Source organism: Camelina sativa, chromosome 4 (genome assembly GCF_000633955.1).
Source record: "Camelina sativa cultivar DH55 chromosome 4, Cs, whole genome shotgun sequence".
In the NCBI taxonomy this organism is placed as follows: Eukaryota; Viridiplantae; Streptophyta; class Magnoliopsida; order Brassicales; family Brassicaceae; genus Camelina; species Camelina sativa.
In genome coordinates this window covers 13,390,002-13,417,103 of record NC_025688.1, presented here as the reverse complement: position 1 = coordinate 13,417,103, position 27,102 = coordinate 13,390,002, and the positions used below count along the sequence as shown (strand labels likewise).

At 37.0% G+C, this 27,102-nt stretch overlaps 1 protein-coding gene across 1 annotated transcript; it reads left to right on the top strand.

Annotated features, from left to right (window-relative positions):
• LOC104783825 (uncharacterized protein At3g43530-like) lies at positions 19,082 to 26,161 on the top strand. Its single transcript, XM_010508927.1, has 8 exons — positions 19,082 to 19,208; positions 23,722 to 23,786; positions 23,988 to 24,378; positions 24,441 to 24,790; positions 24,966 to 25,124; positions 25,233 to 25,319; positions 25,395 to 25,773; positions 25,875 to 26,161. The coding sequence occupies exons 1-8, from the start codon at positions 19,082 to 19,084 to the stop codon at positions 26,159 to 26,161; spliced, it is 1,845 nt and encodes a 614-aa protein (XP_010507229.1).

Here is a 27,102-nt window from a genome sequence, read left to right as displayed (position 1 = left end):
CGTCTGGAATATTCAACCCTTTGCATGCTTTATTCACCACAAGACTAAGAAGTTCTTCCGTTTTACGAGCCTTTGTGTTCTCTTCACTATCACACTGAAGAAACATTAATCCCTTGTGTTGTTTCCTACATCAGAAGATAAGTACTCCATCTCATAGCTNTTTGAAATTTTTCTTAACAAGTCATTCTTCTCTATGACAAGCCTCTAGTGTCCCTTTTTCTTTTGAATCAGATCTTTCGTCAGACTGTTGGTCTGATCATTTAGCGATAGATTAAGTGCTTATACTGGTTCAAAGTCCTGATCCACACTGCAAGTTTTTCCAGAATCTATCTTTGTGCACGCAACAGTCTGAGAATCTCTCCGGTCATGGTCTAAGCTAGTAGTTGTTCCATCATCAAAATTCAACTTCAACTTGTCATCAACATGTTTGATTGAACCACAAAGAGCAACAAACTTTGACTTGTTTGTTTGGGGCTTTTGTGCGTTTTTCTTCCTTTTCGGTGAATGCATACTCTTGATACCTTTCTTCCTCACTGAAGGACAATCTCATTTAAAATGACCAAAGCCCTGACTACATGACATTGAACCTTATTCCTTTTCTGTTCGTCTGGAATATTCAACCCTTTGCATGCTTTATTCACCACAAGACTAAGAAGTTCTTCCGTTTTACGAGCCTTTGTGTTCTCTTCACTATCACACTGAAGAAACATTAATCCCTTGTGTTGTTTCCTACATCAGAAGATAAGTACTCCATCTCATAGCTTAGCAATTTACTAGCTACCTCATCAAAAGACATATTGTCTATATCAAGAGCAACATCCATCGAAATTTTGTAATTCTTCCCAAGAGCAAGAGCTTCATTTGCAATAGCATCTCTACCACTAAAATCATAAATTNACTGTTGGTCTGATCATTTAGCGATAGATTAAGTGCTTATACTGGTTCAAAGTCCTGATCCACACTGCAAGTTTTTCCAGAATCTATCTTTGTGCACGCAACAGTCTGAGAATCTCTCCGGTCATGGTCTAAGCTAGTAGTTGTTCCATCATCAAAATTCAACTTCAACTTGTCATCAACATGTTTGATTGAACCACAAAGAGCAACAAACTTTGACTTGTTTGTTTGGGGCTTTTGTGCGTTTTTCTTCCTTTTCGGTGAATGCATACTCTTGATACCTTTCTTCCTCACTGAAGGACAATCTCATTTAAAATGACCAAAGCCCTGACTACATGACATTGAACCTTATTCCTTTTCTGTTCGTCTGGAATATTCAACCCTTTGCATGCTTTATTCACCACAAGACTAAGAAGTTCTTCCGTTTTACGAGCCTTTGTGTTCTCTTCACTATCACACTGAAGAAACATTAATCCCTTGTGTTGTTTCCTACATCAGAAGATAAGTACTCCATCTCATAGCTTAGCAATTTACTAGCTACCTCATCAAAAGACATATTGTCTATATCAAGAGCAACATCCATCGAAATTTTGTAATTCTTCCCAAGAGCAAGAGCTTCATTTGCAATAGCATCTCTACCACTAAAATCATAAATTTTCTCAAACTCATGCATCCTAAGATTCTCAAAATCAGAAGCAAGACTATCTAACCTTGTGCTTTTCACACTTGTTGTACCTTCAAAATATTTTGCATAATCTCCCAAGCCTCTTTAAAAGATGTATAGCCTTGAATCAATGAGAACTGAGCCCAGCACACGCCACCAAATATTGTTGAAACTTCCAGAGAATTGAATCTGAACAACGCTCTGTCAGATTTTGACCATTTTGTTTTGGGTTTTTCAACAGCCACAAGATTACTGTCAGAATCTACACCAGCAGCCTGTTTTGGCCACTCCCATCCAAGTTCAACTGCTGTCCATGCATCTTCATGAATTCCGTTAATTCTATGCATTATCAACACCTTCCACAGCCTATAATGATTTGGATCTAACATCAAAAAGTCTTTTGCCATGAGTAACATCGATTGTGCCTCCATGTTCTTCTTCCCAAGATCCCAAGATCTTCACCCGTTTGATGAGTCAGAATCAGTACAGATATCCGCTATGATACCACTTGTAAGTGTGGAAGAGACAAGAGACACATAGTTTTTAACGAGGTTTAGCAAATGCCTACGTCCTCGAACTTTGTTGAAAATACTTTGAACACAATTACAGTTAATGTTCAATTTTTGGCTTACACAACTCTAAGATATTCTCTAAGTTTGGATTCAATCTATGTCCAACCCACTATGAGATCCCTAAGATCAACAACAATGATCTACACCCAAGGTTCTCACTTAAAGATAAATCTCTCGCCCTTTTCTCCCTGAAGGTGCTAAAAGGTTTATACGGTTTTTTTCTCTTTTACACATTCTAGAGGACTAACTTTCTAAGCCCTAGACACTTGATTATTATAGGAATGTGTGCCACAAACTATCATTTGCAGAGCTAACAACTTTCCTAAACTCAAAAGGAAATATTCCATTTAAATCTATGAAATACTTCCATTCCTATCGAAAATTTCAAGCTTGGGAGAATCAATGAGGCCTTCTCATGGTTGTTATCCAGGTAAGTCGTGTTGTTTTATGTTTAATCGATTAAGGAATAGATGGTTGTGAAGAATTAGGGTTTTGCGGCGAGAAGGAGCTTGAAGGGAGGCTCGGATTGTGATTTCTGGGTTGGTGTCGTTCCACACCATTGTGTTGTCGGTCGACACCAACACCTGCGGATGAACTGGCTCGAGAGGGCTACTTCGGGACAATGCTTGAAGGATGAAACAGAGTCCGATTTGGCTGAATTTTGGTAGGTAGCTTCGTGGTGCTATAAGCTTCATATCCAACAGTGGGTTTGTGAAATGAACGGTTGGTTTGTGATTTAATCAAGTATTTGTATTGTGGTCTGGTATAGACGGTTTTGTGGTAAACTTGGGGTGTCGAGCGACACCAAGGTGGTGTCGGTCGACACTAGCATGTTGTTGTGTATTTGGGTCCTAGGAGGACAGCTGGAGTTAGGTTTGGATGAGGAGAGATTGACAGAACTGATGTTGTGAGCGTTGGTATGTGTGTTGGTTCGCAAGTGGTGCGATGGGTGACGTTCGACACCAGGTGGACATGCCGTTTGACACTAGAGTAGTTTATAGTGAGTTAGAATAATTGTGGGGAAGTGTTGTCCGTGGCTGGACGGAATCAAATATTTTCCAGTCCACCTCTCTTGTTACTCGGTCGCTAGGGATGGTTGGTTGTGCGACTCAATAACTAGATGAGGTGGTGTTTGGTGTATTTGTGGAAGTTTTTGTAAGAAGCGATTTCTTCGCCGGTTGTCTCGTTGGAAATATGGGGTTCCAGTGAGAACGTATCCCGTGGATCCTATGTGAGGATTGGGAATCCGGGTGCGGTCGTTTCATCAAGATATTTTGTTCCTATACTTAGCTCAAGTTTACCTTGAACAACATCTTGAAGTATCAACCATCATCACAAGACTTCAATTAGTCGTCAAACAGACAATCGTCTTTCTTCTTAGTATTTGGTTTCTGAGACGACATCCTTTGGCTCAATATCTGGTTCTCCAATGTTTGACCTATATCTTGGAATTTCACATACCTATGTCTTAGTTTTTTTTTCTCTGTTAAACACCTCTCTGGTGCCTTGAGTAGCCACTTTCAGACTATGTCCCTTGATGCATGTGTTGTGTAGTCAATGAGGACACTATAAATCCTGCTTCTTGATCCAAACTTGATTGGATCTTTGAGCATCTTTGTAATACTTCTTCATTCTCATGACTTGTGTTACCCTATTCAAGAACCTGTAGCACTGAGCTTTGATATGACCAAATTTCCTGCAGTACCAATAATCAATCACTCTTCTCTTCAGGCTGCTGTGTACAGACGGCGGCTAAGATTTCTGCCCATTATCACATGTCACCTTGCTGAAAAAAATGTTTCGGATGTTTGATGGAGATATACAAGGTCATGAATCTGCACATTTTAAAGCCGAAGTTTCTCCTTTAACAAAATGAGTAATTGTACCAGAATTACCTCCATGGTAACCCAAATCCCATCTGACATTACATGTTTTACCAGTTGCCAGAATCTTGTCAAGATCCTTTGTTCCTATGCTTAACATCTTGATGTTTCTTAAGTGATATCCTAAACATTTTTCTAAATCAGAAGACTATAATTTCTCTAGAGCAAGATCTTCTTCCAGATTTGAAATTTTTCTTAACAAGTCATTCTTCTCTATGACAAGCCTCTAGTTTCCCTTTTTCTTTTGTATCAGATCTTTCGTCAGACTGTTGGTCTGATCATTTAGCGATAGATTAAGTGCTTATACTGGTTCAGAGTCCTGATCCACACTGCAAGTTTTTCCAGAATCTGTCTTTGTGCACGCAACAGTCTGAGAATCTCTCCGGTCATGGTCTAAGCTAGTAGTTGTTCCATCATCAAAATTCAACTTCAACTTGTCATCAACATGTTTGATTGAACCACAAAGAGCAACAAACTTTGACTTGTTTGTTTGGGGCTTTTGTGCGTTTTTCTTCCTTTTCGGTGAATGCATACTCTTGATACCTTTCTTCCTCACTGAAGGACAATCTCATTTAAAATGACCAAAGCCCTGACTACATGACATTGAACCTTATTTCTTTTCTGTTCGTCTGGAATATTCAACCCTTTGCATGCTTTATTCACCACAAGACTAAGAAGTTCTTCCGTTTTACGAGCCTTTGTGTTCTCTTCACTATCACACTGAGGAAACATTAATCCCTTGTGTTGTTTCCTACATCAGAAGATAAGTACTCCATCTCATAGCCTAGCAATTTACTAGCTACCTCATCAAAAGACATATTGTCTATATCAAGAGCAACTTCCATCGAAATTTTGTAATTCTTCCCAAGAGCAAGAGCTTCATTTTCAATAGCATCTCTATCACTAAAATCAGAAATGTTCTCAAACTCATGCATTCTAAGATTCTCAAAATCAGAAGCAAGACTATCTAACCTTGTGCTTTTCACACTTGTTGTACCTTCAAAATATTTTGCATAATCTCCCAAGCCTTTTTAAAAGATGTATACCCTTGAATCAATGAGAACTGAGCCCAGCAAACGCCACCAAATATTGTTGAAACTTCCAGAAATTGAATATGAACAACGCTCTGTCAGATTTTGACCATTTTGTTTTGGGTTTTTCAACAGCCACAAGATTACTGTCAGAATCTACACCAGCAGCCTGTTTTGGCCACTCCCATCCAAGTTCAACTGCTGTCCATGCATCTTCATGAATTCCGTTAATTCTATGCATTATCAACACCTTCCACAGCCTATAATGATTTGGATCTAACATCAAAAAGTCTTTTCATGAATAAAATCGATTGTGCCTCCATGTTCTTCTTCCCANACCTCATCAAAAGACATATTGTCTATATCAAGAGCAACATCCATCGAAATTTTGTAATTCTTCCCAAGAGCAAGAGCTTCATTTGCAATAGCATCTCTACCACTAAAATCATAAATTTTCTCAAACTCATGCATCCTAAGATTCTCAAAATCAGAAGCAAGACTATCTAACCTTGTGCTTTTCACACTTGTTGTACCTTCAAAATATTTTGCATAATCTCCCAAGCCTCTTTAAAAGATGTATAGCCTTGAATCAATGAGAACTGAGCCCAGCACACGCCACCAAATATTGTTGAAACTTCCAGAGAATTGAATCTGAACAACGCTCTGTCAGATTTTGACCATTTTGTTTTGGGTTTTTCAACAGCCACAAGATTACTGTCAGAATCTACACCAGCAGCCTGTTTTGGCCACTCCCATCCAAGTTCAACTGCTGTCCATGCATCTTCATGAATTCCGTTAATTCTATGCATTATCAACACCTTCCACAGCCTATAATGATTTGGATCTAACATCAAAAAGTCTTTTCATGAATAAAATCGATTGTGCCTCCATGTTCTTCTTCCCAAGATCTTCACCCGTTTGTTGAGTCAGAATCAGTACAGATGTCTGCTATGATACCACTTGTAAGTGTGGAAGAGACAAGAGACACATAGTTTTTAACGAGATTTAGCAAATGCCTACGTCCTCGAACTTTGTTGAAAATAATTTGAACACAATTACAGTTAATGTTCAATTTTTGGCTTACACAACTCTAAGATATTCTCTAAGTTTGGTTTCAATCTATGTCCAACCCACTATGAGATCCCTAAGATCAACAACAATGATCTACACCCGGGGTTCTCACTTAAAGATAAAACTCTCGCCCTTTTCTCCCTAAAGGTGCTAAAAGGTTTATACGGTTTTTCTCTCTTTTACACATTCTAGAGGACTAACTTTCTAAGCCCTGGACCCTTAATTATTATAGGAATGTGTGCCACAGACTATCATTTGCAGAGCTAACAACTTTCCAAAACTCAAAAGGAAATATTCCATTTAAATCTATGAAATATTTCAATTCCTATTGAAATTTTCAAGCTTGGGAGAATCAATGAGGCCTTCTCATGGTTGTTATCCAGGTATGTCGTGTTGTTTGATATTTAATCGATTAAGGAATAGATTGTTGTGAAGGATTAGGGTTTTGCGGTGAGAAGGAGCTTGAAGGGAGGCTCGGATCGTGATTTCTGGGTTGGTGTCGTTCCACACCATTGTGTTGTCGGTCGACACCAACACCTGCGGATGAACAGCGTGAACTGGTTCGAGAGGGCTATTTCAGGGAAATGTTTGAAGGTTGAAACGGGGTCCGATTTGGCTGAAGTTTGGTAGGTAGCTTCGTGGTGCTATAAGCTTTATATCCAACGGTGGGTTTGTGAAATGAACGGTTGGTTTTTGATTTAATCAAGTATTTGTATTGTGGTCTGGTATAGATGGTTTTGTGGTAAACTTGGGGTGTCGAGCGACACCAAGGTGGTGTCGGTCAACACTAGCATGTTGTTGTGTATTTGGGTCCTAGGAGGACAGCTGGAGTTAGGTTTGGATGAGAAGAGATTGACAGAAGTGATGCTGTGAGCGTTGGTGTGTGTGTTGGTTCGCAAGTGGTGCGATGGGTGACGTTCGACACCAGGTGGAGGTGTCGTTCGACACTAGAGGAGTTTATAGTGAGTTAGAATAATTGTGGGGAAGTGTTGTCCATGGCTGGACGAAATCAAATATTTTCCAGTCCACCTGTCTTGTTACTCGGTCGCTAGGGGTGGTTGGTTGTGCGACTCAATAACTAGATGAGGTGGTGTTTGGTGTATTTGTGGAAGTTTTTGGTTGAAGCGATTTCTACGTCGGTTGTCTCGTCGGAATTTTGGGGTTCCGGTGAGACCGTATCTCGTGGATCCTATGTGAGGATTGGGAATCCGGGTGCGGTCGTTTCATCAAGATTCTTTGTTCCTATACTTAGCTCAAGTTTACCTTGAACAACATCTTGAAGTATCAACCATCATCACAAGACTTCAATTAGTCGTCAAACACACAATCGTCTTTCTTCTTAGTATTTGGTTTCTGAAATGACATCCTTTGGCTTAATATCTGGTTCTCCAATGTTTGACCTGAATCTTGGAATTTCACACACCTATGTATTAGTTTTTTTTTCTCTGTTAAACACCTCTCTGATGCCTTGAGTAGCCACATTCAGACTATGTCCCTTGATGCATGCGTTGTGTAGTCATGAGGACAATATAAATCCTGCTTCTTGATCCAAACTTGATTGGATCTTTGAGCATCTTTGTAATACTTCTTCATTCTCATGACTTGTGTTACCCTATTCAAGAACCTGTAGCACTGAGCTTTGATATGACCAAATTTCCTGCAGTACCAATAATCAATCACTCTTCTCTTCAGGCTGCTGTGTACAGACGGCGGCTAAGATTTCTGCCCATTATCACATGTCACCTTGCTGAAAAAAATGTTTCGGATGTTTGATGGAGATATACAAGGTCATGAATCTGCACATTTTAAAGCCGAAGTTTCTCCTTTAACAAAATGAGTAATTGTACCAGAATTACCTCCATGGTAACCCAAATCCCATCTGACATTACATGTTTTACCAGTTGCCAGAATCTTGTCAAGATCCTTTGTTCCTATGCTTAACATCTTGATGTTTCTTAAGTGATATCCTAAACATTTTTCTAAATAAGAAGACTATAATTTCTCTAGAGCAAGATCTTCTTCCAGATTTGAAATTTTTCTTAACAAGTCATTCTTCTCTATGACAAGCCTCTAGTTTCCCTTTTTCTTCTCTATCAGATCTTTCGTCAGACTGTTGGTCTGATCATTTAGCGATAAATTAAGTGCTTATACTGGTTCAGAGTCCTGATCCACACTGCAAGTTTTTCCAGAATCTGTCTTTGTGCACGCAACAGTCTGAGAATCTCTCCGGTCATGGTCTAAGCTAGTAGTTGTTCCATCATCAAACTTCAACTCCAACTTGTCATCAACATGTTTGATTGAACCACAAAGAGCAACAAACTTTGACTTGTTTGTTTGGGGCTTTTGTGCGTTTTTCTTCCTTTTGGGTGAATGCATACTTTTGTTACCTTTCTTCCTCACTGAAGGACAATCTCATTTAAAATGACCAAAGCCCTGACTAACATGACATTGAACCTTATTCCTTTTCTGTCCGTCTGGAATATTCAACCCTTTGCATGCTTTATTCACCACAAGACTAACAAGTTCTTCCGTTTTACGAGCCTTTGTGTTCTCTTCACTATCACACTGAGGAAACATTAATCCCTTGTGTTGTTTCCTACATCAGAAGATAAGTACTCCATCTCATAGCCTAGCAATTTACTAGCTACCTCATCAAAAGACATATTGTCTATATCAAGAGCAACATCCATCGAAATTTTGTAATTCTTCCCAAGAGCAAGAGCTTCATTTACAATAGCATCTCCACCACTAAAATCAGAAATGTTCTCAAACTCATGCATCCTAAGATTCTCAAAATCAGAAGCAAGACTATCTAACCTTGTGTTTTTCACACTTGTTGTACCTTCAAAATATTTTGCATAATCTCCCAAGCCTCTTTAAAAGATGTATAGCCTTGAATCAATGAGAACTGAGCCCAGCAAACGCCACCAAATATTGTTGAAACTACTTTGAACACAATTACAGTTAATGTACAATTTCTGACTTACACAACTCTAAGATATTCTCTAAACTTGTTTTCAATCTATGTCCAACCCACTATGAGATCCCTAAGATCAACAACAATGATCTTAAAGATAAAACTCTCGCCCTTTTCTCCCTGAAGGTGCTAAAAGGTTTATACGGTTTTTCTCTCTTTTACACATTCTAGAGGGCTAACTTTCTAAGCCCTAGACCCTTAATTATTATAGGAATGTGTGTCTCAGACTCTCATTTGCTGAGCTAACAATTTTCCTAAATTCAAAAGGAAATATTCCATTTAACTCTATGAAATATTTCCATTCCTATTGAAAATTTCAAGCTTCCCTTTTCTTTGTGTTTTGCCTCCAAATAATGTTCTAAAACGTGTCTCAAATATATTTTTATAAATCTTCAAAATCGAAACACATAGGCAAAATCCGCAGGCCTCTGATGTCTTTTGTCGGATAGAATCTTTTGCAGACATCATATATCTGTGCTGAGACAAAAGTTTGTGCATACAAATTTTGTATAGTTTATTGAACTTCATTTTTGATTTGAGCTCGCTTAAATACACTTACACATTGACCTTGCCAAGTATGAAACCATGGAAGTTTAATTGTTTGTTGCATTAAGCATGCAACAAGTCTCCCACAATTTAGATGATCTATGTTTCTTTATTTTTCAGACTTGATGGCATATATTTTAAGTGCAAATATAATCTAAAAGAACACTTTATTTTTCTACTTTTTTTGTGCGTGTATTTTTTACTACCCAGATTCATAAAGTAACATCATGTACCACACAACGAACCTTTTTTTTGTTTTTATTTGTTTTCTAATAATATGATCATATAATACACAGTCACATAGTAAGGAAGAAATGGCTGTGACGATAATGATAGGCGTAGATAAAAAAAAAGTTATTGCTATATGCTTGGCCTATGCTTTCTCCTTAAAACCTTCGTGTTAATTAAGTTAGACGCTTTTGCACTTTTCTGGAAGATTTGTAGTAAGTCGGAAAAAGAGTGATGGTTGCTTTGTTAAAGATTTCACTTTCGTGTTTCCGCTGCAATGCCGCCGGTCTTGCAGCCACTGGCTTTAATGTTCGAGCCTTTGTCCTAGGTATTCAGCAGAATCCGATCTCCTTTTCCGACGACAGCAATAGCAAAAACTATTGTGTTTTCTTCTTTTTGTAACTGTGTGAACCTATGTTTGTATTCAAAGCCCATCACATATTTTTGTGAAGGCCTGTTTATAATTATCAATATATAAAATTTCTATATATAAAAAAAAGTTGGAATCCATAAAGAGTTAAAGATAATCAGATTATTTTCTTCTTTAACAATTTAGTTTAAAACAAAAAAAAATAGTTATCATGAGAATAAAGTACATTTAGTTTATATATATATGCATATATATATATATATTTTTTTTTAAATAGTAGTTTGTATAAGATGATAAAAATATGTATAAAAAAAAAGAAAGAAAGATATATATGTATAAATTAAGGCTAAAATGATTTGAATATCATTATACAATGCATTACATATATTTTCATCAATAAACAACTGATTTTGTTATTTACTTCAATTAGATATATATATATATATATATATATAAGTTTTTTTTTTATAAAAACAATCTTGTCTCAGATGCACATATATTATTTTTGATAAGTTTTACTGAAATTCTTTTGACAAATGTTACAATCTATATAATACTGTCACAGTCTCTTTACTATTAGATACACTTAAAATATATGTTGTCACTAAATTAGATATGACATGTATTTTAATATTAGATATATTAGACATCTGTCATGATCTGCAAAGTTGGGTATGTGAAGGCAATGTTAAGATCTCTTTGATTATAAAATATCCCTTTTGTATTGCTAATGCTATGAGTAATTCCAACTTTTAAATATATAAATAATAATATTCAGAACACACACAAAACTACACAAGAAACACATAAAGAATTGTTAGTGAGAAGACAAGTAAGGGAAAATGGATTTGGGACTCTTGATTGCGATAGGCGTCTGTGCCGTGATTGTTATAATAGGCGTGGCGATTCTTGTGGTATGGTTCCTGGTATGGTTCCTCCTCCCCAAAAAGCGTAATCATAATAAACAACTGACGAGAAATTGTATTTCTTGGACAAGACATTTTAGAAAGCTTCTGTATGATAGTAAAAAATTCACGCACACAAAAAAGAAGACAGTTTTGAAATAATTTTGTCATATTTTGAAATATATAGATGCACATTTCAAATTAGATTTTCTATTTTGTTTACTCCGTTTTTTTTATAACCCAATGGTCGCAGGTTCGCGAACACTAATTCTGAATCCGGAGAATTGCTAAAACCCTGGTGGTTACATTTACTCTGTTTTATTTAATAAGCAATATATATATATATATATATATCACTCAAGCGTTGTTATGACGATTTTCACAATGGATAATGATTGTTTTAAAGAAATTACAAATGTTCTTTCTAGAACTCTAACTTATCATACAAAGAGAACAAATCATGCCATGATACCATATCTTATTATATAAAGTTAAGTTTTGAATGTTAGTAATTAAAAAGATTTTAACATGTGTCATATCTTATTTTTCTTATAATTTTTTTTTAGTTATGCCAAATTAATTTTCTTTTAATTTCTCAACTTTGATTGATTGGTCATAAATCCTTTTTTTTTTGCAAACTTAATTGTTATCATTATTCATTCAATACCAAAGGGAGATAATGAGTAGAAGCACATCAACCTAATGGATGGATAAAATAGACTAATCAAACACAAGCTTACAACAAACATAGATAGATATATTGGAAAACCCTAAATCGTTGTTGATATATCCATAGGAGCTCAAAGACTGTGACACCTATGTACGTGGAAAGGTTTAAAAGAATTGACTTGGCCACATATGTCATCAAAATACACTAATTTTTCGGTCAAGGGTCCTGAGAGAACTTCATGATGGGCGACTTTCCTGGAAGTGATTGTCAGAACTGTGCGAGTGAGGACAAAACACAGAAAAATATCATTTGTTGATTTGTAGGGTTGGTAAACAAATTTTTAAAGTCTCCCAGACGTAACAAACCGGCTATCAAATATGGGTGGGTTAAGGGACGGGAATAGATGTTGAGGCCACTTAGGAAGGTGTGCCCATGGACTGAGAGTGGACATAGGCTCACTAAGCAAGGTGGTGGTTGAGGCGTTACTGAGACAGAGGCTACATCATTGTGTGTCAAAGACACTTCCAAGAATACATTGGGAAATTTAAGATTAGTTACTATCAAAAGATTTTGTGATGTTAGAAAAAGTTTTTACTTTCATTGGTTGCCGGATAAAGCCATTTTGAGATAGCAAAAAGACGTGAACATGTTCTCTCCACACAGGTTCTCTCCATAATATATTGATTAGTATATTATGTAATATATTTTTTATTCAAATATTTTTGAGCCAACAATTATAGTAATCAAAAAACTATACAGAAGTGAAAGTAAAATAGTTGGCTTAATGTGTTCATATAGACATTTTCTAGGTAGGTGATAAAGAATATATTTGTAACATAGAGTATATGTAGGTGTAAAAAAATACACTTTTAATGGTAACATGCATAAAAGATATGTAAACGGATATAAATCAGTGTATTATAACAAAAATAAAATTTATAAATAACATATAATAAATTTTAATATAATTTATAAAACTTTAAACCCGCACATCGGGCGGGTCCTTATCTAATCTATTATATATATATAATATATATATTTGAATTTAGAGAACAACATATATTGCGTATTTCAAAATTTTAATTTTTAAAGAATATAATCAATTGATACATCTTAATTTTTGTGAAAAGGTATTTCCAGCTGTGGACAAAATAGCTAGCAAATTGTTCCTTCATAAGATTGTTGAGGGATGCATAACACTATTAAAACAATATAAACACAATTATTTTCACACTCGAAACCTGAAACGACCCGACCCGTTTTTTTTAAATAATAAATAATAATATAATAATAAATAAACTACAACTAGTGGTCCCATACCCACTAGCTACCTAACCACAATCACAATCAACAGCGGAATAACAAAAACAATAACCAATAAATATCCAATAAATATAAATAACCAATATTCAAATAACAGGAATCATAGAACCAGCAACCTAGCAATGTTTCTAATGACCCAACTCTAGCAACCTAGCAATGTCAGACAACAAGCAATCGAGTCCTTAGAATATCCTCCTCTTCATTGCCTTGATTCCATGATCACACTTTGCCTTTACCTGCACCACAAACATATATTGCAATGCATGAGTATTTAATAAACACTCAGTAAGGCAATCCTCTCATCTACTAGGCTATACACACAAGTAATAGAGTCATCTCTAACCATCAAACATCAATCAACAAACAACAAATAACAAACCAGGACTCTGCATCGACCGACACCAATATGCATCGACCGACACCACATGGGGATGCATCGACCGACACAGGGTTGCATCGACCGATGCTCGATGCACTTGCATCGACCGACACTCGCACTGCATTGACCGACGCATGCTCGACATAACACGAAAACCCTAGGGTTTTACGCGCCGTCTTCACACTTGCATTGACCGACGCAAGATATGCATCGACCGATGCAATGCCGAGCATCGTGTTTTCCCCGAAGCTTCTCGCCGGATCTTCGTTCTTACAACCACAAAACTCGATCCCAAGCCACAAGAAAGCTTCCTAACGTCCCAAATAACGATCTAACAAGTCTAACAACACATAACAAGCAAATTAGAGAGTTCTCCACTGGGAGGAGGAAGGCGAAGACGATAAGCACTCGGATTAATACGTTCGAGAACCTCCACTGGGCCAATGCGCCGAGGTTTGAGCTTGTTATAGTCACGAGCTGGCAAACGATCCTTTGTAATCACTACCCACACCATATCACCTGGTTCGAACAACAACTCACGGTGTTTAGCATCGGCTGCGACTTTATACTTAATTGTAGCAGCTTCAAGGTTCTCCCATGCTTGTTTATGAACTTGGTCCAACTCAACCACGAAGTCTGCAGCTTCTCCATGAAAACGAGTACGGTCTGGCAAAGAGGTCAAGTCGAGGGGATCGCGAGGGACCAACCCATAAACAAACTGGAAGGGACTAAACCCCAGATTACGATTGGTAGCATGGTTGTGGGCAAACTCAGCTTGGCAAAGCTTCGAGTCTCAACTCCGAATGTGATCCCCAACCAAACAACGTAACAAACTCCCCAAATAACAATTGGTAACCTCAGTCATGTCTAAAGATGTACGGAGCAACTTCCACAGAGAACGCCAAAAGTGGCTCAAGAAGTGGGAGTCTCGGTCCGAAACGATCGACAAAGAAAGACCATGCAACCTATAAATCTCACGGAAAAAAGTGTAGACACATTCACAACATCGGTAGTCTTCTTGCAAGGTATGAAATGAGCCATTTTGGAAAAACGGTCAACTACCACAAAAATAGAGTCATGACCTCTCTACGTACGAGGAAGACCGAAAACAAAGTCCATGCTAATGTGTGTCCATGGCTGTGTTGGGATAGGCAAGGGTAAATACAAAACCACATTAGAAGCTTTACCTTTAGCCTGCTGGAAAATATGACATCGTTCAACAAAGTGCTCTACATCTCGTCGTAAGGATGGCCAAAAGTAAGAAGCGGTGACCAGTTGCAAAGTTCTATCACGCCCCACATGACCTTCCATATGCAATTCATGAATGATTTGTATCCGTAAGCTACAAGCAGGAACACAAACTCGCAATCCGTTAAACAAAAAGCCCTCATGAATCGAACACTCCATGTTCAACCCTTACTCTACATCACGGTAAATGGAACCAAAGAAAGGATCAGTGACATATATATCAGCAAAGGCGGCAAACCCCGGAACCGTAGGATGAATAGCGACAAGCACATTGGCGACTAATAGCATCAGCCACGCGGTTAGTCACGCCAGACTGGTGACTAATAGAAAACGTAAATTGTTGAAGAAATGCTATCCATGTCGCATGTCGCGCTGAGACCTTCGCCTGGCTATCCAAATGGCGCAATGCATTATGATCCGTGAAAAGAATAAAATCACGGTGAAACAAATAATGTTGCCAATGTTTAATAGCTTGGACAATGGCATAACGACCTGTTTTGGCACTTGATTGAAGCTTAACTTGATCGATTTGGCACTTAATTGACAAGATCTGAGGTCAAAGATCAGAATTTTCATCGCAAGCTTCGCTGGAGCTATGAAATATAAAATCGTGAGTTTTACTTTTAAAGGACTAAATTTTGCTATTTAAATTAAATAATAAATTTTATATATATAAATGCTGCTTTTGGAAAATGTGAGCATGTATGCTAACTTTGGAAGAAAAACTTAGATAAGTGATAATCTAGAGAATTTCTGTTTTTCTAATCCAAAAATAATTCTTAATGGCAATTATTTAAATATAAGATTATAAAAGTGGTTTAAGGTCTTTTGGCAACAAATTAGTACTACTCTAATCATAATATTAAATCTTGCATATAATGAGTCAACAAGAAGTAATACAATAAAAAGACCAATATAATTTTTTTATATAAGGATAGTATAACCATTTTTCTATTTCACATGTTTGAGAAATTAGACGAGAGTTATATTGGCTAAACGATAACTTCATATTTTAATGCTACTAGATTATATACATAGTAAGATGAGTTTTCAATGTTAGTCTTTGAACAGAAAAAAAAGGATAAATGCTAATCTTCTTATATAAAAGCTTATTCAAAGTTGGTAACTCATATAATAGTAATAGTAACACGTGCCAAAGTGTCAAGTATATCGATAATATTTTGATACGAGTGAAAAAGTTCTATTAAAAAATTATATTTTAAAAACGTAAAATAAAATGTTTGAAAATTATATAAAACGAAAAGTAAGATAATAATTTACTAATTTTAATAGGGAAATATGTGCAACTAATAGAAAAATATGTGCAACTAATAGGGAAAATATATACAACTAATAGAGAAAACATATGCAACTAATAGGGAAAACATATGCAATTTAATTGAAATTATTAATTATTGTAAATTATGTAGTAAATATAAATTTATAAAGAAAAGTGATTAAAGTATACATATTTTGATGTGTTAAAATTAGTAATTAACATAATATAAAAAAAATAAGAGAATCAAAATAAGAAATTGATATAATTTTCTTAAGATTTAAATTTGGTGAATGATTTGATAGCGTATTCAATACTATTTCATATATCTTTATGGATGATTTAACTTAATTTTCAAATTTTATATTTTAGCAAATTTAAACAAAATTATATCATAGCCCACATATACGTGAGATCTAACAGTAGATTATATATCATGATCTTAATGATTTTTCAATGTTTTCTTTTTTTGGTAGTTTAAATATGCTAACTTTTGAGTTTTGACCAAAGAGAAAAGATATGATAATTTTTTTCAAAAACATAATTAGCTTGAAGCACGTTACTGAGTTTTCTCAATTTATCATTATAATATTTTATCACTTCAAAAATAACAGAAAATACAAAATCTATATTTTACCAGTTTTTATATCGCAAATGACTTACATTTATTTACTAAACATAATATAAACACAAGTCATGGACGTCCTAAGAAAGATTTTACTGTTCATTTGCTCGGAGCAAGATCCAAGCTCGCTGTTATATTACACTTTTAAAGCGAGAAGACAGAGTTTTGGTTGGGTCAGTGCGTCCTTGAGCCGTCTGCACGTTGCTCTGTTCGTTCATATGCTATCGCGCCACAATCTCACAATTTTGAAACATTGTTGCAGCATCTCCAAAGATAAAGTCAACTGTTCCTGTGATGTAACAATCACGATAGAAGTGTCGATGTTTGTCAGCAAAAAATGTTTCCTGGTAGTCATCTATCCAAAACATCGGCAGTCACACAGAGAGCAACCACATGTTCCTTAGCGGGCCCAAACGTGTTTTGGAACCAAATGTCTAGCGCCATAAATCCGTTGGCGTTAGTAGCTGTAATTTGTATCAAGAATTTCCATTTCACCATAATATATAAAGAACAAAAGCAAATAATATTCTACTAATAGAGCATTAAATTCGTTTTCATTTCCCCACTTTCATTGTTTCCTTGAAAACACCTTTTTCACATAGACGATAAATCTTCTCTTGTTGTCTAGTTACTACTATGCCCGCGTTCATCTTGAGGACCTATAGATATGCTATTAATAGAAAAAAACATAAGAAACTTAACAAATATTTGGCAATACTTAATATTATTGTATTATCAAGTTAGAAAATAATTTATCCATTGTAACAATTTATATAACCTTTTCTTTCTACTTGAAACACATAGTTTAAATAACAATTTATGTAACAATTAATACTCTAATAATAATTACCAATAAAATAAATGTGTAGATATCTATTAAAAATAATTGTTTAAATGCATATATCATAAATACTTTATGGAACCAATTATGAGGATGCTTTGTGACCCATATGATCTCTACATCAACCCAATGATCCTGTACATCATTATGCCACTTTATACATTCTCCTAACTGTAACATCCGCAAACCGGAATATCGGTTTGGGATGTGCATCGGTCGATGTTGGAGGTGCATCGGTCAATGCAGGTTCCGTTTTCTGCGTTTGACTTAAGTTAAACGCTGCGTTTTGGGCAAAGGGGAAAGGAAATCCCTTAAGTCGTATGTTTGTCTCATTCGACGAGTTTAGCCGTTTTCAGAGAGAAAAGAAGAGAGAAAAGAGTTCTAAGCGTTCTTGGTGAGTTTTGGGAGATTGGAGGTGTTTCCTGTAGAGATCTGTAGCTGGGATCGTTGTAGGGACTTCCTAGGAGCGTGTTCTTGATTGTTTAAGGTTCAGAAACTTCTTGGCAAAGGTAAGTGCATGACCATGGCTTATCTAAGCTGGAGATTTCTCTGATCTGTTTGTTTCTGTGTTGTTAGGCTTGCTAGGATGATATTTGAGGCGTTAGGAAGCTTTCTTGTGGCATGGGATCGATTCTTGTGGTTGCAGGAACGAAGATCCGGCGAGAAGCTTCAGAGAACAATGATGCTCGGCATGTGCGTCGATCGATGCATTTTGTGCGTTGGTCGATGCAGTGCAAGGACGGCGCGACTTGACCTAGGAGCATCGGTCGATGCCATGTGGAGGCGTCGGTCGATGCAACTAGGGTTTCCGCGTATTGTCGAGCATGTGTCGGTCGATGCTCTTCCCTGTTGGTGTCGGTCGATGCAAGTTTTGTGTCGGTCGATGCAGTGCCTGGTTTGTTTGTTGATTGTTGTGTGATGGTTAGAGTATCTTTATTGCTTGTGTGTATAGCCCAGTAGATGGGAGGATTGCCTTACTAAGTGTTTATAAAATACTCATGCATTGAAATTTGTGTTTGTGATGCAGGTAAAGGCAAAGTGTGATCGTTGAATCAAGGCAATGAAGAGGTGGATGTTCTAGTAGTTCGCTTGGTTGTCCGGCTTCTGCTAGGTTGCTAGAGTTGAGTCCTAAAATGTTGTTTAGGATTGCTGGTTATGTGGTTTATGCTGTTTGGATCATTAATTTATGATTTAGAATTAATGTTGGTTATTGGATTATTATTGGTTATTTATTGGTTATTTCCGCTGTTGATTGTGATTGTTGTTAGGTGGCTAGTGGGTATGTGACCACTAGTTGTAGTTTGTTATTATTTTTATTATTTGTTATTTTTTTAAAAAAATCGGGTCAGATCGTTTCAGTTTGGTATCAGAGCCCTTACGGTTCTAGGTTCGGGTTCACTAGGTTTCTGTTGTGATGTTTGGGATTTCATGTCTTGATTGATTATGTGAGTTAGTCAATTGTGTGTGGCATGGAGTCCTAGAACATCTTCTTCGAGCCTACAGTGTGATTCCACGGTGAGTTTTTGATTTTTGTGTAATGTTAATTGTGTGCTTAGCCTTCTGTTCTCGGTAGTGCAGATGGCTAGAGAGGGTGCTGTTGCAGGTCGTGGACGTAGACGTGGTCGTGGACGCGGACGTGGTCGTGGACGCGGTCGTGGTCGTCGTAGGGACAGAGTCCCAGCAATTAGTGAGACTGCGGACCAGAGTGTGACAGCAGAGAGTGTTGGCGAGTCGCAGGGTGCCCAGGGGGATTCCATGAGTGTGGCCGGAGGGGGCGGTATTGATGCTCCAGTAGCCGGTGATGTTAGGGCCCCTTTAGTTATTGTATTAATTGTATGGTATTATTAATATTTATATATTATTGTATTGCCAATTGTGGAAATAATCCATACCCTTAGGTCGCGTTTAAAAGCAAGGTTTGTCATTTAGTAGGGGGGGCGGGTATGGCCGCTTTTAAGAGAAAGAAAGAGTGGAAAGAAAGTTCTTGCTGTTCTTGAGTGTTCTTGGGAGTTTTGAGAGATTGGAGGCTGTTCCTGTAGAGATCTGTAGCTGGGATCATTGTAGGAGCTTCCTAGGAGCGTTCTCTTCCTGTTTTAGAGTCAGATTTCTTCTGTGGAAAAGGTAAGTGCATGACCATGGCTTATCTAAGCTGGAGATTTCTATGATCTGCTTGTTTATGTGTTTCTTTGGCTTGTTATTGCGTTGTTAAGTCCCTAGAGGCTTTGGGAAGCTTTTTGTGGCTTTGGTTTGTGTGTTTTGGTGGTTTAGGGATGGAGATCCGGCGAGAAGCTTCGGGGAAAAAAGGTGTTCGACATGTGCGTCGGTCGATGCACTTTGTGCGTCGGTTGATGCAATGCGAGGACGGCGCGGATTGACCTAGGAGCATCGGTCGATGCCATGTGGAGGCGTCGGTCGATGCAATTAGGGATTTCGTGCAATGTCAAGCACACGTCGGTCGATGCAGTGCGTGTATCGGTCGATGCAAGTGAGCCTTGCGTCGGTCGATGCAAGCTTGCCCGGTCGATGCAACCTCAGTTAGTGTTGGTCGATGCATTGGTTGGTGTCGGTCGATGCAGAGCCCTAGTTTGTGTGATTGGTTATTGATTGGTTGGTGATGGTTAGGGATGTTTCTATTGCTTGTGTGTATATCCCAGTAAATGGGATGATTGCCTTACTGAGTGTTTATTAAATACTCATGCATCTCAATTTGTGTTTGTGGTGTAGGTAAAGGCAAAGTGTGATCGTGGAATCTAGGCGATTAGGAGGAGGATGTTCTAGAAGCTTGATTGATTGTGGTTTAGCTATTGTTAGGTTGCTATATTGAGTTGATAGAACATTGCAGGATGTTGGAATTGTTATTTGATTGTCATGGTTATTGGATTGTTTTCACTGTTGGATTTTTATTTGGTTATTGGAACTGTTTGAACTATGCGTTGTTGATGTTTGTTGTTAGGTTGCTAGTGCATATGGGACTACTAGAGATTTATTGTTATTCTATAATAAATAAATAAAACGGGAAGGGTTGTTTGAATCTTCCATTGTTTTGGTTTCAGAAGTTTTCCTCGACACTGCTGCACCGTTGATCTTTACAATATTTACCCAAACTCTAACTATATTTGGACCCAAGGATATGAAGTGGACAATGTAGTATGGTTCATTTGAAGTCCATCATTTTTCAGCAACAACCCGGTTACTTTCACTAATATTCATAAGCTTACATTTTTTAATTATCTTTGACGACATTTCACTGCAGAGTTGAAAAAAAAACTACATAACAAAATATTCAACAAATTCCACTTAACATTTGAGAGTTCCAACATTCGAATATAGATAAGTAAAAGTTACAAAATTTCCTTTTTTTTTCCTTTTCCAATATCCCCTTTTCTCTTTTTGTTTATATAGTCCTACCGTATTGAACTGAATTGTTCGGATGTAAAGTTTGAAATCAATTCCAAGATAAAACCAAATTGTTTTCTTCTAATTAAGTTAGTTAATTAAAACCCAAATTCGACCAAAATAAAGAAAATGGACTAAAACATCAGTTTCACAGCAGTTTTAGCAAAGAAGGCTTGGAGTTAAGAAATATTTGCAATACTATGCCATTGACTTTTATTAAAAAAAATCAAACAATAATCCCATGTAATCTAATTAATTACTCAAATCTAAAAAAATCAACCAATAATTTTTGTAAACAATAATCCTACTATATTAATTGGGAAGTACAAATATAAAACTAACCTTACAATGTATAAAAAATTACATTCAATTGCGATTAGCAAAAATAATTAAAATTAATTAACTAATTAAATAAATATAATTAATTAAAAACGAAAATAGGGGACATATCAAATAAAAAGAAATTGTAGAAAAGTAAATAATAATTTTCTAGATGGCAGCATCCTCTTAACTAATTGAAATAGGGGACACATTGTAACATCCGTGAACCAGAATCCCGGTTTGGGATGTGCATCGATCGATGCAGGTGGAGCATCCATCGATGCTGACTCAATTTCGTGCGTTTTGACTTAAGTTAAATGTTGCGTTTTGGGCAAAGGGGAAAAGAAAACCCTTAAGTCGTTCATTTTGTCTCATTAGACAACTTTAGCTGTTTTTGAGAGAAAAGAGAAGAGAGAAAGTGTTCTTGAGCGTTCTTGAGGTTTTTGGGAGATTTCAAGATGTTCATGTAGAGATCTGTAGCTGGGATCGTTGTAGGAGCTTCCTAGGAGCGTGTTCTTGGTTGTTTGAGGTTCAGATTCTTCTGTGGCAAAGGTAAGTGCATGACCATGGCTTATCTAAGCTGGAGATTACTCTGATCTGTTTGTTTCTGTGTTGTTAGGCTTGCTAGTATGTTGTTTGAGGCATTAGGAAGCTTTCTTGTGGCTTGGGATCTATTCTTGTGGTTGTAGGAACGAAGATCCAGCGAGAAGCTTCGGGGAAAAAAATGCTCGGCATGAGCATCGGTCGATGCACTACGTGTGTCAGTCGATGCTTGTGCAAGGACGGCGTGGTTTGACCTAGGAGCATCGGTCGATGCCATGTGGAGGCATCGGTCGATGCGATTAGGGTTTCCGCGTGATGTCGAGCATGTGTCGATCGATGCAAGTGGAAGCATCGGTTGATGCAAGTGAACCTGGTATCGCTCGATGCATATCTTGTGTCGGTCAATGCTGGCCCTGATGGTATCGGTCGATGCAATCTTGTGTCGGTCGATGCAGAGTCTGGTTTGTTTGTTGATTGTTGTTTGATGGTTAATGTATCTCTATTGCTTGTGTGTATAGCCCCGTAGATGGGAGGATTTCCTTACTGAGTATTTATAAAATACTCATGCATTGTAATTTGTGTTTGTGATGCCGGTAAAGGCAAAGTGTGATCGTGGAATCAAGGCAATGAAGAGGAGGATGTTCTAGAGACTCGATTGGTTGTTGTCTGCTTACGCTAGGTTGCTAGAGTTGGGTCTGTAGAACATTGATAGGTTGCTGGTTCTATGTCTTTTGTTATTTGATTATGGATTATTGGTTATTATTTATTGGATTATTTTATTAGATTTTGGTATTGGTTATTTCCGCTGTTGATTGTGATTGTGGTAGGTGGCTAGTGGGTATGGGACCACTAGTTGTAGTTATCTATTATTATTATTTATTATTCTAAAAAAACGGGTCAGGTCGTTTCACACATCAATTAATTAAGGGGCACAATTAAGGTCACGTTGTACTAACAAAAAAAAAAGCTCACGTCAAAATTAAGAAGCCACACAAAAAAAACAATGAATATATTGTTTTCAAAGAGGTTTTTCAAAACTTTTGCTAGCTATATTTATTTGTTCTTTTTTACATGTTAGTTATATCTTTTTACTTACTTCACAACTATAGCAAGAATTTCGTTTAATTGACAAATATTTAAACAGTTTTATTCACTAAATACAAATGTTTTATTGACAGATTTTCCATAAACATTTTTAAAATACAAAATTATAATATAAACAAACCAAATTTTTAATCACAAACCATTATAAATAACATAATAAACAAATAAATTATTACAAATTTTTATCAAAAAAACTTCAGTGGTTAGTTCCTAGTTGTAATACAAAACCGAATTAACAAGTCCAATTAACAAAGTTGTGTTCGGTCGGTTCGGTTGTTTCAGTAGGCAGATTTAACTTGGAAAAGTTGAGAGATTTGGAGCGCACTGATGGAATGCCACTTCCGGAAAAAGTTTGATCGTGATTGCCACTGTCTTATTTCGTTATTAGTTTATAATTTTTTTAATACTGAAAACTGAGGGATATGTTGATAAAACCTTGTAAAAGATGGAATATTACAGACCCAACCAAACAATTCGACCCAAATCCATTAAGACGGAGCATCCGAACAAAAGATCCGGTAAAGAACCTAAATCCCTAAATCGCGAAGTCTTATTCGTCTAACTATCAAAGAGGAAAAAGAAAATTTTCTCTGGGAAAAAAAAAGGAGCCCAACCTTTGCATCAACTCGAGCATTCGATCTACTCCCATCGACTTTTGAAGCTCATCTTCTACCGGTTAGTATACTCCTTCGCCAACAATTCCCCCAAGACGATTAAATTGGAATTGGTAAAATCATTCGCTTTCCTTCATCTTGTTAATCGAAATTGCTCAATTGGCATCCCATTAGTTTGGTTGTTTGGTTTGATTAAAAGAATTTTAATCTAGTCGTTTGGTTGTTCTTGTTCGGTCTCAGCAATGGCTATTGTGAAAGATGGTGGTATAGTTTATGACTCAACAACCGAAGCCGCCGTTGATCATGTGATAGCACCTCCCACCGAAGGAGGGGAAACATGAAGAGGAGGAATCAGAATCCGATGCTCAGGTAGATACATTTGAGCAAGTGATAAGTGTCAATTAATACAAATTTACAAGAAATGATGGTTTGAGAAAAAGTATAGTTGGAGCAAATTCGGATAACTATAACAAGTAAGTAAGTAATTCTATCTATGTGATTTGCAGGATAGCAGTGACGATGATGATGTTGTTGAAAATGATGATAATGCTGCTGAAAATGATAGAGATGATGCTGATAATGATGGTGATGATGCTGATAATGATGGTGATGCTGCTGAAAATGATAGTGATGATGCTGATAATGATGGTGATGATGCCGGTGATGATGATATTTATGAAGATGTTGAGGAAGATGAATCCCAACCACCGCCGCCAGAGAAAATGTTCTTTAAGGAAACTGATAACAACAAGGGTTGTAAGATAGGAAGCAGATGTCTTGTGACCCAGACAGTGGATTACATAGAGACATTTGAAGAAGAAGTCAGTTGGTTCAAGAATCATTCTCAATTCAAGCACGTATTCCACATGCCTAGGGAGCCAAACCACATGGTGCAAGGTATGTGGATGCTTCTGCTTCGTACAGCTTGTACGAACATGGATAGAGAGTGTTGGTTTTAGTGAATGGAGTGCCTATTAGGTATTCTTCGAAAGAGCATGCGTTGTTAACCGGGTTTGACTGCCATGAGTACCCACCGAACTACAAAAAAAAAATAGGGGGCTGGGAATTTGCAAGAAGGATGTTTAAAAGGATTGACAAAATTAAAATTAAAGATGTGGAAGCGAAGCTGAAGAAAATGAAGAGTAAGAGCTCAACTGATAGAGTGAGGATGATTATCTTGTACTTCCTGTGCAAAGTAGTGAAAGCTAGCTCTAAGGGTGATGGAAACATAGAGCAGTTCCTTCTACGTGTTGTTGATGACTTAGAAGATGTGGAGAAACATCCTTGGGGCGTTATTCATTTGATGAGTGTATGAAAGGGATTCGGAGGGTTATGAAGAACATGAAAAGTTCGGTGAAAGAAAAAGCACAAAATAGTTTTTGTGGATTCATTGTTCCTCTGGAGGTAATTTTCAGTGAATTTTTTGTAATTTTAATGTGATTGTCGTATGATTTAACACTCACACATTGTAACTTTATTTGTAGATTCTGGCATTTGAGTGTATTCCACATCTTGGAAGCAAATTTAGAGAAGTTGTACCGGCAGAGAGGAATTGTCCAAGGATGTGCAAGCACAAGTTCACCGAAAGTTGCATGAAAGGTTTTACCTTGGAAGAAATTAATGCAGCAGTTGGAAATAAAATGGTTAGAGTTTGTGTAGATAATTTGTGAACTTTGTGTTGATAGTTTAATTAATCATAGGATATGTTATGTCATGTGTTTGAATATAAAAAAAAATATTTGCATTTGCAGGCTATTATTAGCATCTTGGAACCATACATGGATGAGAAAAATCTTTTGAGGCGTATAATAGATGATGGTTTTGATGATGGGATAGGTGTAATTGACCCAATTGTTGATAGCTGGAGAGACCGTCTAACTGTATAGAAGAAGAAGATATGGTGGAAAGGGCAGTACAAGCTGGACTTGGTTGGTAGAAGTCTCATTCAAGTCCTTGAGACTGCAATTGAAATCCCAGAAATTGGAAATGAAATCCCAGAAATTGGAAATGAAATCCGGGATATGGGTGCATCTATTAGGTCATTAAAGGAAGCAATGGAGAAAGGGTTTGAGGAAATCACGAAGAAGCTTGCTGGTTTGAATGATATAATGGAGGTTGTTGAAATGAATGTAGCATTGCAGTTAGATAAAGAAGCTGAAAGAGTAATATATTGTCAATACACGCCAATAAATTATGGTCCGGGAACGGCAACAACTTGTGGTCAGGAGACGTCCAATGACAACGAAATTGGTCAAGGGACGCCAAATGACCCCGTCTCTGCAAAGGCTCATGGTATGATCGAGTACTTTGGTTAAGTTTATTTGTTGCTGGAGATATGCGTTATGGGTTTACTTATTTGTTCTTAATATTAGTTTGTTACCAAAATTATGCAGAGGGTCAGGAAAAGAATCAAGAGAAGGAGAAAGAGAAGGATCAAGAGAAGGAGAATGAGAAGGATGAAGAGAATGAGAAGGATCAAAAGGAAATGGAGGAAGAAGTGGAAATTGAGGAACAAGAGAAGATGAAGGATCAAGAGAAGAAGAAGGTGAACATGAAGAAAACGGGTAAAGAAAAGAATGACAGTGTCACTTTAATAGAAACTGGGAAGAAGCGAAGAAGGGCACCATCCAATCTGCTCAAGACACCATATACAAGAGGTGGGAAGAAACAGCGAAAGTAGGATTGTGTGTATTTCGAAAGTTGGATTTTCTTTGAAATAGTCTTCGAATATTGTTAGTCGGTATTTTGGTGTTATTTAGGTACAACTATTTGTTTAAGTACAACTATGTGTAATTTTGTGTTTAGACAACTGGTATAATTCGGTACAACTACAATATTAGTACTACACCAAATATAATTGTTATAGATGCTCATGAAAGAAAGCTTAAACAACATGGTCTTACATAGTGCTCATGAAAGCTTAAACAACACAGTGCTCATGAAAGCTTAAACAACAAAGTCTTAGAAAGCTTAAACAACAAAGTCTTAGACAGTTATACAACAAAGTCTTAGACAGTTATACACAATTACCACTTAGCAAGTAACTCCTTTAGCTTAAGAATCTCAGATTCTTTCTTGGCTAAGCGCTCTTTCAGATCACCAACCTCAATACGTATAACACGGAGATGCTCACGAAATGACTCCATCGCATCACCACCTCCAAAAAAGTACAAGCGTACAATAAGGTCATTCTCCTCCTTAACATGTGCCATATCAATACGCATAACACGCATTGACTCAGAAAGTGCCTCCAAAGTAGGAGTCACCTTCATTTGCTTACTATGCTCCTCCTTAAGGGAATCAAGTTGAAGACGCATACGACTCAATGACTGACGAATGGACACCATTCCAGGATGATTAACACCACACTGGGTCCTAATTTCGTGCCACAACTTGAGAAACTCTTCATCAATAGCATCATCCCACCACTTAGATAAGTGTTCTCCACCAAACTATACTCAATTTTAAAAAAAAAAAACAGAACACAAAATTACTAAAGTAAAGTGAGACGCATACAATTGCAATACAAAACAGCGTTACGTCACTCTTTGGGCACTTGTAGTATTTTCTGCCTTGATTCTCCCCAGTAGCACACACTTCTCGTTTCATCTGTTCGCCACA